This window comes from Myodes glareolus, chromosome 26 (assembly GCF_982192425.1).
Source record: "Myodes glareolus chromosome 26, mMyoGla1.1, whole genome shotgun sequence".
Lineage (NCBI taxonomy): Eukaryota > Metazoa > Chordata > Mammalia > Rodentia > Cricetidae > Myodes > Myodes glareolus.
In genome coordinates this window covers 12769989-12784924 of record NC_142051.1, presented here as the reverse complement: position 1 = coordinate 12784924, position 14936 = coordinate 12769989, and the positions used below count along the sequence as shown (strand labels likewise).

General features: G+C 52.9%; 3 protein-coding genes and 1 non-coding gene across 19 annotated transcripts in view; 2 read left to right on the top strand and 2 right to left on the bottom strand.

The window, feature by feature from the left end:
• The first annotated feature begins 1263 nt into the window (after positions 1-1263).
• On the top strand, positions 1264-6091 carry Myl6b (myosin light chain 6B). Its single transcript, XM_048418459.3, has 7 exons — positions 1264-1420; positions 2774-2990; positions 3541-3568; positions 3806-3949; positions 5106-5279; positions 5660-5737; positions 5841-6091. The coding sequence occupies exons 2-7, from the start codon at positions 2820-2822 to the stop codon at positions 5867-5869; spliced, it is 624 nt and encodes a 207-aa protein (XP_048274416.3). The 5' UTR covers positions 1264-1420; positions 2774-2819; the 3' UTR covers positions 5870-6091.
• LOC146889806 (U6 spliceosomal RNA) lies at positions 4249-4352 on the bottom strand. Its single transcript, XR_014999832.1, has one exon. It is a non-coding gene; the product is annotated as a U6 spliceosomal RNA (small nuclear RNA).
• Positions 6092-6297: 206 nt separating the features above from the next.
• On the top strand, positions 6298-9377 carry Myl6 (myosin light chain 6). Of its 2 annotated transcripts, XM_048418461.2 has the most exons (7): positions 6298-6426; positions 6686-6713; positions 7540-7683; positions 7868-8041; positions 8132-8209; positions 8477-8521; positions 9204-9377. In XM_048418461.2, exons 1-6 carry the CDS (start codon positions 6424-6426, stop codon positions 8503-8505), a joined length of 456 nt encoding a protein of 151 aa, XP_048274418.1. In that variant the 5' UTR covers positions 6298-6423; the 3' UTR covers positions 8506-8521; positions 9204-9377. The 2 variants fall into 2 exon arrangements, with proteins under 2 accessions (XP_048274418.1, XP_048274417.1); XM_048418460.2 differs by lacking the exon at positions 8477-8521.
• A 660-nt stretch (positions 9378-10037) lies between these two features.
• Positions 10038-14936, bottom strand: part of Smarcc2 (SWI/SNF related BAF chromatin remodeling complex subunit C2) — a 28145-nt gene continuing 23246 nt past the window's right edge. For 10 of the 15 annotated variants that reach the window (XM_087902168.1, XM_087902167.1, XM_087902169.1 and 7 more), the window contains 6 exons: positions 14656-14791; positions 14409-14575; positions 13924-14058; positions 12530-12896; positions 11862-12290; positions 10038-11325 (listed from right to left, as the gene is read on the bottom strand). In XM_087902168.1, coding sequence (XP_087758294.1) covers positions 11249-11325; positions 11862-12290; positions 12530-12896; positions 13924-14058; positions 14409-14575; positions 14656-14791 — 1311 coding nt within the window. In that variant the 3' untranslated portion in view covers positions 10038-11248. The remainder of the gene's footprint in view (positions 11326-11861; positions 12291-12529; positions 12897-13923; positions 14059-14408; positions 14576-14655; positions 14792-14936) is intronic. The other 5 variants (XM_087902177.1, XM_087902178.1, XM_087902179.1 and 2 more) reach the window with 1 other exon arrangement.

Below are 14936 nucleotides of genomic sequence, written 5' to 3'. Positions count from 1 at the left end.
GCCTGCTCTACAAAGCGAAAAGCACAGAAAAACCCTGTTTCAGGGGGAAAAAATTCAAAAGAGCACTGGGTTAGGGTTCAGTTCCCAATATCCACCCTGCAGTGTAGAACTTTCTGTAGCTTCAGTTCCAAGGGATCCAGTGCGGTCTGTGACCGTCCTAGGCATCAGGCATGCAACGGTGCACACACATACATGCAGGCTAAACGACGTTCACTCATAAAAATAAAGCCTTGGGCACATGGTGGCACAGGCCTTTAATCCCAGCACTTGGGAGGGACATGTGGATCTCTGTGAGTTTCAGTCCAAACAGTGAGTCTCAGGATAGTCAGAGCTATGTAGAAAGACCCTGTCTCAATAAACAAACTTGAAAAACATTACCGTGTCTAATCACGGGAGTTATTTCATGGGTCCAGAGAGACCACTCCTTTTCTCAGGCCCCAGTCTCAGGTGTACAACCTCCAGGAATAGTTTCCTGTATCATGTTACTTCTTTCCTTTCTGTTTTCTGAGGCAGGGTCTCGTGTAGATCAGGCTGGCTTGAACCTCCACCTCCTGAATGCTGGGACCCGGAGCTTTGTGCTTGATAAGCAAACACACTAGCAACTGAGCACCCATCCCCAGCACCCTTACAGACCTTTTTACTCTTCGGAGCTTTCTCTGGCTAGGGAGAGTGTGTTTGTTTCTGGCCATAAAGTTGGCTCGTGCCTCATTATTCCTACGGTGTCGCTGGCAGTTTTCTACCCTGAGCTATTTCTGGTCCACTTGCTTTCACAAGCTCTACTATGGGGCACCCCGCCAGAGTATTTACTCATCTGGCCCGGGACAGTGGTCCAGTTCCCTCTGCACCCAGACCTTTAGTAACCGCCAGGGAGAAAGGGCGAGCGCTCAGGCTGCAGAGCCCAGCGCGGCATTTTCAGGGCATCTGTGAGCACGGGGGAGGCCTCACCAGTAGCGTCTGGGGCACATGACTCGGCTTAACTGCAAATCTTAACATTTACTTCAGGAACCAGCTTCCTAAGAGTAAACGTAAAAATGAAAAAAAAAATATTCAAACTTTACAGCTTCAAGCCACACAATTCCGCGGGCTTGGTTCTTAGCAACCGCTGGAGGAAGCGAAAGCAACCTCTGCCCCGCCCCGAGGCTTGCGGGCGTCCGTGGGCCCCGCAGCCGTAAGGTCGTGGGTGGGGACGCTCAAGCCCTCTCAGTTCCAGAACCCGCGCACACTGCGGAGACTGAGTCACCAACTGCCGCCGCGGGCCGGAAGTCACCGCCATCTCTCACCGCTGGAGAAAGGTTTCCTGTGAGCCAGGGAGCGCGTACGGACTACGACTCCCGGTATGCTCCGCGGCCGCCGCAGTTAACCCTTCAGGGACCAGAGGAGCCCTGCGTCTCGCCCCCGCCCCTTCCTAGCACCCGGCAAGGTAAGTTTTGCACGGTTGGGTGGGCCTTCTTTTCTCTAAGGTTTAGGAATGTGAATAAGAGAAACAGGTGTGTTGTCTGCAGAAGGATTTCTTATTTTCCAAAAATGGGACAATTTTCAGTAAAAAGATTCTGACGCCCTTTTACAAAGGCAGACATAGTATCACTCCCCAGGGCCTAAGTGGAATGACCAGTCTCTCTGAATGCTACCTAAATCTTCTTTCTCCAAGAATAGAATAGCCAGAGCCTGCTCCTAGTTCTCAAACACGACCCCTCCCCTTTGCCACGACTTCCAGCAGGGTTTGTGACTCAGAGCTGAGCTCAGGTTTTTATTATGCTCCTGCTTGGGGTGTGGGTATGGGAATACCCATGGACCAGTCCGGATCATGTAACCTTTCGGATTAGAGAATCTAGGCTTCTGTCTCCCAGAGCCGTCCCTTCGTGTGTGTTCTCCAAGCTCCTCAGGCACCCTAGCCTTTTGTCTGATTTGAATAACAGTACCTTGTGAGAAAACGTTCTTTCTTGAGTATATGTGGCAGAAGTTAAACCTTGTCTATACCTGCACCCCTAAGTCAGCACCAGGTGCAGAAGATAGGGGGCGATGCCTTGTTTCAGCTGCTGTGCATGGTTCCAGGTTGGGGATAGCCTAGGGACTACATGTTCTAGTGATCAATAACTATGGGAATGGGCAGAAGAGAGTGGAAACACACACACACACCTTTATTTAAAAATTTTCGGAATTTATTTAAAAATTTCCCACTAGGCTCCTATACTGGCCAGCTCCCTACTCCACCCCCAAGTCCCCCATTGCTTGGGTCTTCTACAGTCTGAAACTAATGCAGCGGTTTTTGTTGTATTTTTGTTTTGTTTTGTTTTGTTTTGTTGGAGACAGGGTTTATTCTGTGTAACATCTCAGGCTGTCCTGGAACTAGTTCTTGCAGACCAGGCTGGCCTCGAACTCACAGAGATCCGCCTGCCTCTGCCTCCTGAGCGCTGGGATTAAAGACACGTGCGACCACTGCCCAGGCTCTCAGTTACGTTTTTTTACCCCTCTTCCCTCACTCCCATCTCAGTAGCACTGGAAGACACCCTATTCTCACCCTGGAGGTTAAATCTGAGAAGTCTCCTGTGTCTTTCCCCTATCCTTAAAGGAAACAATGTTCTTGTCAGCTTTGGGGGAGGAATGGCAGAAGGAAGAAACTTTGGGACAGGAGTCCTGAACTACAGGAGGCCAGGGGAGTGAAGGCAGACAGGCGTAACTCTCCTGTCCCTCACCCTTGCCACCGCCAACTGGCTCCCTGCCCCGTCCCTGCCCCCGCCCCTTGACATCCCAGACTCCCTGCCTATTTAAACAGAGATGGGTGCTCCCGTCGGCACACTGTCCTTTGGCCACCTGACATCATGCCTCCCAAGAAGGATGTTCCTGTGAAGAAACCAGCAGGGCCCCCCATCTCTAAGCCTGCTGCCAAGTCTGCAGCAGGGACCCCTTCAGCCAAGACCAAGGCTGAGCCAGCTGCCCCCCAGGCCCCTGCAAAAACCCAGGAGCCCCCTGTTGATCTCTCCAAAGTCGTGGTGAGTCCCAGCAAACTATGGCTTGGAAGGGGAGGTTCAAGGATGCGATCCAGCCCAGGGAATCAGGGAATGGGTGGGAAGATGAATGAGCACCATAGGGAGATTGGGGGTTCCCAGGCCAGTTTCAAGGTGAAGGGAGAGTGGCTGTCTGCCCCGGGCTGGCTGTTTAACACAAAAGACCATGTCTCTGAACCTCAGGAGGGGAGATTAAAGAGGACAGGCTTGTTAGACAATCACAGCTGGGGGCAGGGGTAAATTTAGCCTTTGTTCAGCCCCCAGTTATGTGAGGGATGCAGGCTCAGGGCAGTGGAGGGAGGGGAACAGGTGGCATGGGATTAGCCCTGTTCCCAGGAAACCCTCCCCCTATAATTCCTCTTGGGATTCTCCCAAGGCCCAGAGCCGGGAATGGGACCAGAGTGACAGGGCTCTCAGCTTCATCCCTCTGGGCCCCTCCCCAGAAGTGGCTGCCCAGAAGTGGGTGAGCGAGCCAGAGAGGGATTGAAAAGGCCCTGCCATCTCTCATCTCCTCACTTCTCCCCCCCCCTTACAGATCGAGTTTAACAAGGACCAGCTGGAGGGTGAGGAGAAGCCATTTCCTAAACCCCATTGTCCAGTCCCAAGCCCCTGGTCAGAGTCACTGCTCTGCAGTCCTGACCTTGAGGCCTCCCACTCCTGTCCTGGTTTCCTCCCTTGTTCTGCCCAGCTGCAGCACGCAGTGCTTTGCCCAGCTCTAGCATAAAATGTCCAAACGAAACCTCCCTTCCGTCCGGAGGTGATGGGACTCCTCACCATCTCTCCTTCTCCTCACACTTCAGAGTTCAAGGAGGCCTTTGAGCTGTTTGACCGAACAGGTGATGGCAAGATCCTGTACAGCCAATGTGGGGACCTGATGAGGGCCCTGGGCCAGAACCCCACCAACGCCGAGGTGCTCAAGGTCCTGGGGAACCCCAAGAGCGATGGTGAGAGGGACCCTGGAATATGCGGGTTCTCAGTTTTCTTCTTCGAGATTGTATGGGTTCTGCCCTGGGACGCTGAGCTCCCTCTTTCTTTTCTCTCTCTCTCTCTCTTTTGTTTTTTTTGAGACAGGGTTTCTCTGTGTAGCCCTGGCTGTCCTGGAACTAGCTCCGTAGACCAGGCTGGCCTTGAACTCACAGAGATCTGCCTGCCTCTGCCTCCTGAGAGCTGGGATTAAAGACGTGCATCACCACCACCACCCTTTTTTTGTTTTTCAAGACAGGGTTTCTCCTTCCCTTTCTTTTTTAATATGGAATGCTTCATGACTGTGCCTGCCATCCTTGCGCCGAGGCCAGGCTAAGCTCGGTACTGCTCTGCTTTAAGTACCTGTGCTGCCGAAGCAAGCACAACTGGGCTCCATTTCCTGCCTGTAGCTTTCTTTTGTGCACCCCTCCCCAGGACAGGGTCTCTGTCCTAGCGAAGAGTGATTTTAAATTCTGATCCTTCACCTCCTGTCTACTTCTGCCTACCAGAGTGCTAGGAATACTCCAGTTTATGTGGTGCTGGATTTGAATCCAGTGCCTTGTGAAAGACAGGCAAGCCTTTATTACTCAACCATAGCCCTGTTCTTTTACTCTTTGAGACAGGGTTTAACTTACTCAGTGTGGCCTTGACCTCACCCTGGCATCTACTGCCCTTGAACCTACAGTTCTATCCCAGCAGCCCTAACAACCCAGGTTGTCCTGGAACTAACTATATAGAGCAAGCTGGCCTCAAACTCACAGAGCGCTGCCTTCCTCTGCCTCTGAGTGCTGGGACAGAAGGTGCACCCATGGATTAGCAGTTTTCTCTTTGTCTTGAGTGTCCTGCCACTTCACTGCATCCCCAGAGCTCCCTTTTTTATTTTTCTGCAGAGATGAGGGAATCACTAAATTATTTGGCTGGCCTTGAATCCGCCTGGCCACTCTGCCTCCCACAGTGGCACTTTTCCGTGGTAAGGTAACGAGGATGCCAGGCTGGATCTCAGGACTTCAAAAGCTGTCGAACACAGGGCAGGAAAACATCCTGAATGCTGAGGGGGATGAAGCTACTATGACAGGGATGGACGCAACTGGATTCCTCACCTCAATGACCTCTCTCTCACCTCTCTCTGATCTCCAGAGCTGAAGTCCCGACGCGTGGACTTTGAGACGTTCCTGCCTATGCTCCAAGCAGTGGCCAAGAACCGGGACCAAGGCACATATGAGGACTACCTGGAGGGGCTCCGTGTGTTTGACAAAGAGGGCAATGGCAAAGTCATGGGAGCGGAGCTCAGACATGTTCTTACCACCCTGGGTGAGGCAGGGGCCAGAACTGTGGGATGGAGAAGGGGGGCAGGACCAGAAAGAGTCAGGTAAAGCTTGGAATGGGATTGCAGTCCTGCAGTCGTGGGCAGGGACTGGAAAGGCAGAATCGGAGGAACTCGCTCATCCAGAGGCGAAGGTGTCCCGCAAACAAGCGGAGAAGAGGGGATGAGGTGGGAGTCCCACATCCCCCTTTGCAAGCCAGACTTGTGCTGATTCCACGCAAGTCTCAACCCTTGCAGCTTGTTTCGTTGTCTGTCAAAGCTTTCCCCAGTTCCAAGGCACTGTTGCTGTGGGCCATGTGGAAAGAAAAGGGCGGGGTGGGAGAAGGAGGGGCTTGAGCTCACGAGGCGCTCTGGGTTTGGGGTTCAGGAGAGAAGATGACTGAGGAAGAGGTGGAGACTGTCCTAGCAGGCCACGAGGACAGCAACGGCTGTATCAACTACGAGGGTAAGGGGGCAGGAGCAGACCAGAGGGGCACCCTCAGTTTCCTAAAGTTCGATGGGTTACCCTTGAGTCAATTTCTGAAGTCCTCTCACCCCCTCTCGTGCAGCCTTCCTGAAGCACATCCTAAGCCTCTGAGCTCCCCCGCTAGTGTCGTTCTGAGGCTCCTCAACCAACCAGACAAGAGCAGGCAGTGCGTTTTCCCGATCTGTGCAGCTCAAGCCGGACAACTTTCTTTTCCCCACACAGACCCAGCCGGGTCGGATACTTACCCCACTTACCCCACCTCCCAGGCGGCTAGGAGCGCATTCCTGCCACTAGGCGGCACTTACAGTTTTGAAATAAAAACATGGTTCCTGCTTTGGTCTCCGACTGTTTTCTTTTGAGAAAGGGGAAGGAGGGAAGTAGTCCTGTCTTCTGCCAAAGCCCAAATTCCCTGGTTCTTCGTGCAGCTCGGGAGAGAAGCTTCCAAAGAGTCGCAACCCAGGCCCGGGGCGTTTCTGAGCGGGAGGGTGGGGGCTTCTCAACTCATTACTAATGTAGTGATGTCATCCGCATGTGCCCAGACTAGCATTCCTATTGGGTGAAACCGTAGGTGACGTCATACGCCATGGGGCGTACTAAAGCTAGGGCTGGGTCGGTACTCGGAGCCATTACTGCCGGAAAAGGTCCTGCAGAGCTGAGCAGCCAAGATGGTGGGCCTCGGGTATCGGGAGATTAGGGGATTTGGGGCAAGGAGGGAGCCATGGGTCGGGGGAGAGAAGCCAGTGGATGTGGACAAAGGCAAGCCCAGGTCTTGGAAGGTTGGACGTGGGGGTCGGAAGGTCTAGGACTCTGCCTCAGGAAGCGAGCCCTCACCTTGAAATAGGAGTCGGGGGTTCAGTTTGTGAGGCCGGGATAGAAGCTTGCGGGGTTGGACTTCAGGTGCTGACCAGTCCCTTCTTCTCCGAGCAGTGTGACTTCACCGAGGACCAGACCGCAGGTAGGCAGCCTCTGGCCCCCCACTGAGGTCACCCTTACCGAGGGGGACATCCTCCCTCCGCTGGCATCTACTCTCCGATCCCAGCTTGTCATCTCTTCAGCATTCCCGGGAGAGTGCCACATGGATTTCCTTCTCCTCCTCTCTGGATCCTCCATTTTCTTTTCTCATTCTTTCTTCCTTCCCCCTCCACTCTAGATCTGAGCCCCAAGCACTGGGCGAGTTTTAGGTGGTGTGGGTATGTCAAACAACTTGTTCGGTTACTGCCTGTTGTGTGTCGGGTCTATTTATGGCTGTGTTCTGCCTCTTCTAATCTGCCACTTTTGCCTATCCTGTGATAACTGCCCCCCCCCAGCTTGGATTGCAAATACTGTAAAGAGCAGTGCCTTGATATTTGTGAAGATGGGTTCTGAGTTTGCTAAGGATGTGACTTAACTTACCCCCTGGAAGAGCTCTGTAAGGGGAAGGGTGGGAAGTGGCAGGCTAGAATGACCCTAGATAGAGTCCCTAGCCACAGCTACTTCCTTATATGGACAGGACCTAGTGGGGCGGTAACAAATTCCTAGGGAGTAGTGTAGTAGCGGAAAGCCTGCCTACCGCAGGCTTGGGTGTGTAAACAAACAGATGGACACCACCTTGTGCTAAGGGGAAGGTGGCTATGTCTTTCTGCGGGACATTTGAGTTGGTAGAAATAGATCCCTATGGGCAGTCTTGGGTGTACAGGACAGGGGATCCGGTTTCTCCAGCATGATTAAAGTTGAATTGGCAGCAGAGTTCTACAGTCTGGACTGGCTTAATTCCCAGTGCTATTGTTCATTCGAATCCTTAGAATTCAAGGAGGCTTTCCAGCTGTTTGACCGAACAGGTGATGGCAAGATCCTGTACAGCCAATGTGGGGACGTGATGAGGGCCTTGGGCCAGAACCCCACCAACGCCGAGGTGCTCAAGGTCCTGGGGAACCCCAAGAGCGATGGTGAGCTTCTCAAGAATTTAGTGTGCCAGTGGGTTTATGGTTGTTCAGCTAAAAGCACCCCTGTATCTTCATAGCTCAGCCAGCCAGTCCTGCAGACTCCCTTCTCTGCTGCAGCCATCAGTTCTCTTGTGTTCCAAGAACACGAGCAGTTCTCTTGGCTGACACTTGTACCTCCTGCACGCAGAGATGAATGTGAAGGTGCTGGACTTTGAGCACTTCCTGCCCATGCTGCAGACTGTGGCCAAGAACAAGGACCAGGGAACTTATGAGGACTACGTTGAAGGCCTTCGTGTGTTTGACAAGGAAGGGAATGGTACCGTCATGGGTGCTGAAATCCGGCATGTCCTGGTCACATTGGGTAAGGCTCTGTGACCTTGCTCTGGAGCTGGGCTGCCACCTTGATACACCTCACCTGTCCCCCAGCTCTAAAATGATCCTTCCTCTGCAGGAGAGAAAATGACAGAGGAGGAAGTGGAGATGTTGGTGGCAGGTCATGAGGACAGCAACGGTTGTATCAACTACGAAGGTAATTGTCCAGCTGTCAGCTGGAGCCTTTGAGGAGGAAATGGTCTTAGGGCGTGTTAAGGACGGCACCTGAGGTGTTATGTTTTCTCCCTAGATTTGGTTCCAGAAAGGGGGCAAGGGGCAAGGCCCAGTCCAGCCTGGGAGGGGGCTGTTGGGTACCCAACAGGGGTGGACTATGAGTGGGAAGTAAACAGAACGTCTGTCCCCCACTGCTGACCCCTTCACTCATGTCTGTGTCTTCACCATTAATGTCTCTTCCTTCCTGCAGCATTTGTGAGGCACATCCTGTCGGGGTGACGGGCCCATGGGGCGGGTACGGCTCCTCCCAGCCTCTCCTCTAGTGTCTCCCTGGTGTTTCCTTTCTTCCCAACTGTGCTCTCTAGCCCCTGCCCATAGCTACTACCAACTGACTTCCTCCTGGCATGATTCTGCATGGAGCTGGCTCGGGAGGGGGGGGTTCCTCAATAAGGAAAGCAGCTTGGGGGTGTGGTACCTCCTTACTTCTCTCCGGTCTCTGAGGTTGGACTTACTTGGTGCTGGTGTCAGGAAATTCTCACCAGCTTGTAGAAAAGGCTTGCCTTACGGTGGATCTTTGGCCCTGGAGCATGGAGAGTTGGCAAAGGGGGGGTGGGCTGCTTGCCCCATTCTGCTGCTGTAACAAAACGGTTCTCTCCATCCCTCTGCTGGACAGCTTGGAGGTACCTAACCCAAAACTGTCCTCTCCTGCCAATGGCTGACAGTAGCTCTAGGTGTAGTTGAGAACTCCTGCCTCTGCTGTGTTCTTGCTACTCAGCGTGGGGTGGGGGCTAACAGCTGCTGGGAGGGGAGCCAGGGACAGAGAGAGCTGGTCACTCAAGGTGGCTCTTGGCAAACTAACCCCAGGGTTGGTTGCTGTGGCCATGTTCCTCATGCCACCTTCATGGTCTTGTAGTCTCCTGGCCCGTGGTGCACCCTCCCGAGCCCTTTCCTTGGCTTACTCCACCTCTCCCCCACAGAGCTTGTCCGGATGGTGCTGAATGGCTGAGGACACTTCCAGACCCCGAGCCTGTGCCTTGCCCAGTGTGAGATCTCCCTGTGGCCCCTCCTAGGCTCCCTTGTCACAGCACCTTGCCATCTGGTCTCTTCTGGATGTCTGTCTTCACCAAATAAAATTTTCTCTCTTTGCCCTATTTGGCTCTGTTTCCCTTCCTGGCCAGGGTGAGGCCGTGCTGAAGTCTGTCCTGAGACAGCCGATGTCTGTCCTGAGACAAAGCTCAGAGCTGAGGGTGGGGTTTAGGGAAACTGGATTAGGGCCTCATTAATGAAAGGCTCCTCTTTGGGGAATGAAGAAAGTCATAAATCCCTACAGGATCCAAGCTAGCTGTGTGCTTGTGTGTGGGATCTTTTTCCTCTATTCTGGGTCAAGTTACATTTCTTGACCTTAGGGCTTCTTTGAAACAGGCCCCCACCTAGGTACTGACCACCTTTGTGGCAAAGCCTGTGGGTGTTCACTGGAGCCAAATCGCCAGGACGTATCAGCACAGCCACCGCCTGTCTTGTCCTGTCTGCAGGGCTGGGGGCCAGTGACACAGTGGGAGGCGAGTGCCTGCCTCCTCCCTAATAAGGGAAAGAATGTAGCCACTGTCTAAAAGGATTTAGATCCATTCTCCAGAGAGCTATTTCAGGACAGGTGTGCCCTGCTGCTGCAGTCTTAAATGCTGGGTTGCCTTTGGCCTTTTGTGGCAAGAGACTGACATCTGTGGGCCTGAGGTAAATGCCCAGTGAGGGACTCCAGGAAGGTTGCCCCCTCCCTAGCAGCCACAGGTAAGAGAACACAGGCATTCACAAGATGGAACTGAAAGCAAATTAATTTATAAAAAAAAAAAATTAAAAAAAGAAAAAGAACAAAGAAAAGAAAAATTTACAGAAAACTTTGAACAGAAGAAAGGTGCCAAGATGCAGAGGAAAAGAAACACCGGGACAGGAGGAACAAAGGGCCTGGCAGAAGGGACCAAGCATTGGTGTGGAGCCTCACGAGGAGGGTGAGGAGAAGGAACCGGAGTGCAGAGGCACCGAAGTCCAGGGAGCAGGGCCATGCTGCGCTGCCCCCAAATCTTTGTCCTCATTTGGGGAACTCCTAGCTATCAGTGAGGGTCTGTCAGGCTTGGTGGGAGAGGCAGAAGTTAGCAGAGTGTCCCCACTGTCTTAAGTGCTTTTCAGATTCTTAGGGTTTGCAATCTCCCCATCCTCTCAGAGCTCCCGCTTCAAGCCGTCTAGGCTCTCACAGATACAACCAGAAAAAGCAGGAAGAACAGCCCCAACTGTGACCCTTCCTTCCTCTATCACCTACCATGGAATCCCCCCAAAATACATATCCCCACCAAATACACGCACGCTGACATCAACTAAGCAGGTGACTTTTAAAAACAAACACAGCTGACATTCAGAGGGAAGGTCATTGGCTGGGCTGTGGCCTAGAACAGCAGCAATGACAAAGCAGCGGGAGGGTTCAGCGTGGTCAACTGGAATGGGTGAGGGAGCTGACTTAGTGCCAAGGGGCTCGGGGGGCAGGCTTGGTACCCTAGTCCATCCCCACAGCTCGCCCCCAAACCTTAATTCCCCTTAAAATCTGCCCTTCCCCCTCAAAAAGAGTTATTTTTTTGTGGGCTCCAATATGTCTTTTTAAAACCTCCCTTTTAAAGGGTTTCGTTTTCACGTTATCCACTTCAAAAATACAGTAGTCTGAAGGGGGCACCCTCAAGAAGTGGTTAGCAGAATCTCCTATAAACATCTTTCCCTAGCCCTTCCTTTGAGGGCTCCATTTCCACCCTAGCCTTTCTCCCAGGCATTAGGAACATCTTTTAGTCAGAAGTCCATGGATAAGAACTGGATATAAAACTGCACACCTCTGCTGGGCATGGTGGGGCGGTGAGGGGCATGAGGAGCTTTCCTTACGTAGTGCTGAGCGCTCCAGGCTGAGAGGGTCCCAGAAGTGGGGGGGGCTGCTCCTGGAGCTGTGACCTCCATGGGGAATGAGGGGGAAAGATGGCTGGCTGGTTCCTCACTGTGGAGGTGGCACAGGGGTGACTGTGCCTGGGCTCGGAGCTGTGGGGTCTGGAGGCAGGGGGGTGCCAGGGTCTGTGGAGAAAAGGAAGATAAATGAGCTGGAGCAAGCAGAGGAAACGAACCAGCCCCAGGCTCCACACACACAAACTGGGCGTGGCATGCAGTGGGTGGGTAGATGAATGAGGTACCCACTCTGTTTAGCTTCTTTTCCCCAATACCCCTTTCCACCTGACACTGGGAAGACCCCAAACCATCTTCCTGCCCCCAAGGACTCTAGATGGGGCATCTGAATGTGGTGGGAACAAGCAAAGGAATGCCATCGCCATGCGTATGGGCAGCTAGTGTCCAGGTTTACAACGGAGGTCCTCAGCGCACTGGACTCCTCCATGACCCACCAGTGAATGGCCCCAGCGTCATCCCAGAGGTGGCAGCTGCCAAATGGGGAAGTGGAGGACAGCCAGAGAGGCCCTTCCTCCTGTATTCTAGTTTTACCAGAGTGTTGAAAATGGCTGTGGAAATTCTAGTATCTAACCCTTTACCCACTTGGCCTCCTTCCCACCATGTGGAACCCTCTCCCTCGCCCTTCTCCCCTCCTGGCCCCTTCTCACCTGGCAGTGGGCTGGCACTGGGCAGGAGGTTGCCCTGAACAGCTGCCACAATGGCAGGGCTCTGGGCTGCGGCGGATCCGAGCCCCGGCCCGAGAGGCAAGGAAGATGGCATGGTGGTGGTCGCCGGCAGGTTAGGATGTAGAGGGTTCGCCATGGACACAGGCAGGTTAGGTGGGGGGATAGTGCCCGGGGCAAACGGGAGATGGTGGTGATGCCCATGCAGGTTAGGAGGAGGAGGAAGGTTAATACTAATGGAGTCAGCTAGACTACCAAATGGGATGATGGATGGAGCAGCAGGAGGAGGAGGAGGCGGCATGCCAAAAGGCAAACCCAAAGGAGCATTACCCGCCACGCCTGGGTGCCCGCTGCCTGGCACTGCCCCTGGCATCATTGAGGGAGGAGTTTGTTGGTTGGGGAACGGTGAGGGGCCTAGAAATAAAGAGAACAAAGATGTGAGAGGAGAAAAATCTTACACACCAGCCCAAGCTTCACTAGCCTGACACTAGAATAAAACTCCAGACATGTTTGGGGAAATATCCCTGCTGGTCTGTGGACATAATATAACGGAGTCCATCTGAGAAACTGCAACCATCAGGAATTCCCTTGAAGGAACCAGAACATTTGCTTGGCTCTCTCTAGCCAACAAACACTGCAGAATGCACACTTACCGTGGGGTCCAGGGGGGGGTACCCCTGGTGGGACTGCCCCAGGCTGGGAGGCTCCAGATGCTTGTGGCTGCTGTGGCCCTGCAGTTGACCCTGCTTGCCCGATCTGTTCAGAAGGAGGGGCCCCACTGCCAGCAGGAGCAGGGGCCACAGCTGCTGGAGCCACAGCTAGACCATGGGCCGTGGGAGGCCCAGCAGCCCCAGGAGGGGGTATGGGCTGGGAGCCTGGGGGCAGGGTTGGTGGCTGCTGCTGCTGCTGCTGGTGCATCTGCTGGAAGTGCTGCTGCCGGGCCCTCATTTCTGCATACTTTAGCTGCTCCATGTGGAAGGCCTGCCGGTCAGCCAGGAGCTGCTGCCTCTGGTACTCCAGCTGCCAGTGCAAATGGAATATGGTTATCAGGTCCAGAAGATCCCTGGGCGAATGCCTCGGCCCCGCTTTTTCTTTTGAAAGACCCAAGACTGATCCTTGCTCACACCCCACTCCACAGACTCTAAGACCATCATGACTCCCGGCCACCCATACACCTCGATGCACTGGACTTTTTTCTGGTGTGGTTCCGGTTCGTTTCAGTACGAAACTCTGAACTTGTTATTACTCTGATTGGAAAACGCTTCCAGTTCCTATCAATTCAAGTTCTCCTCTCCCTTCAGAACAGGCTAAACACTTAACTACTCTAGTGAGCCGTCCTACATGGATTCACTGGCCTCTGAATTTGATTTTGTTCTGAATCTCCCAGCACTTGTTTTTGTTTGTTTGTTTATTTATTTATTTTTAGAATCAGGGTTTCTCTGTTATCCCTGGCTGTCCTGGAACTCACTATGTAGACCAGGCTGGCCTCAAACTCACAGAGTTCTCTGCCTCCTGAGTGCTGGGATTAAAGGTGAAGAATTTTAAAGTTACTTTTAAGGATGTGTATGTACATGTGTCTGTGTGGGTGTCCGTGAAAGGTCCCCTAGGGGCTGACATGGGTCCTTTGGAAGAGCAGGTCTGTTCCCAACTGCTAAGCCAGTCTATCCCTTAGGAAAATCTCCTAATATGAATTTTTCTGGGTAGTTTAAGTATTGTTAACTGTTTCTGATACTCCTATTATATACCTGATGTCTCCAGGGTCCCCATCTTCTACTTCTTTTTAAGTCCTCAAAGAGACTGACTTGATACTTGTCTGTCCTATCTGTTGTCCAAATTTACCTCCTTAGTATCTTATCACCTCTTAAATCCGTTCACTCACTTAACTTTAGGAAACTCTAGTAGAGGAAAGCTCTCTCCAGACTAGAGATGCAGCAGCCTGAAGCCCAGCCGCAGCCCACCTGCCCTGCTCTCCTCAGCCTCACACCCCTGAGCCCAGGCTTCTGGCAGGGCTCCCGGTTCCTGCGGACTCCTGACTGGAGCTACTCACTGCTTCTCGCTCCCGGTCCATTATTGTCTCTAGCTCCTCAAAATGGCGGAGTTTAATCTCTAGTTTCTTCATCTGGGTCTCCACCAGCAGGGCCACCAAAGACTTGATCTTCCTCTCCTCCACAGCAGCCAAGTGCTAGGTAAGGAATGTGACGGGGTCAGCCAGAGGACTCAGCTGCAGACACTCCAGGGGAGAGGGGAGGAAGGGCAGAGGCTGGCAAGTTTAAGAAGGAAGGAGCTGTGACCACAACTCAGAACACTATAACTGTAATTTTTTTTAAAATATAAAAAGCATGTAGAAAAAGAATAGTAAGAAATAAGACAGGTAAAAGAAATCAAAGGGCTGGAAACAGCCAATGTAAGAGATTTAAAAGATTAAAAGAGATGACTAACTCATTTAGGATAAAAATTAAAGGGAAGAGGCTGGCCCTAAGGAGTGAGAAGGGAAGGTCTGGTGAAGCGGGCAGCTTCTCTTAGGACCCTCACCTTGGCCTTGACTGCCGCAGCGGCCAGGGCAGCGGCAGCAGCTGTGGAGAGGTTCCCCTCACCAATGTCTCGCTCCACCTTCGTTCTCCTCTCCCCCTCTGACTCCACCACCTCCTTCAGCACTTCCTCCTGTCCTTCTTTCGGCTCCTTGTCTTTCTCAGGATCAGCTGTGGCAGGACAAAGGCTGACTCAGCCTTCTGAGTGCACATCCCACTCCTGTGCATACGCACCATGCTGGGCAACTCACCTGTCGGGTCCCCATCGCTCTTCTCAGACTCCTTCTCACTGTCCCCTTCTTTCCCTTTCTCCTCATCCTTCTTGGGAGCCTCACTGGCTTCCTCCTTCGCTTCTTCCTCTGCAATACCTGCTCCTTCCCGTGGTTCCTGCAGTTCCAGAAGAAGAAAGGAAGACACTGGAGGATGCAGTTCTCACAGGCCCTGGGCTGTAACTGACTCTTTGACTTACTGATCCTCTGTGTGCATGTGTAGTGTGTGCTGCATGTACATGTATGGGTGTGTAAACCTATGC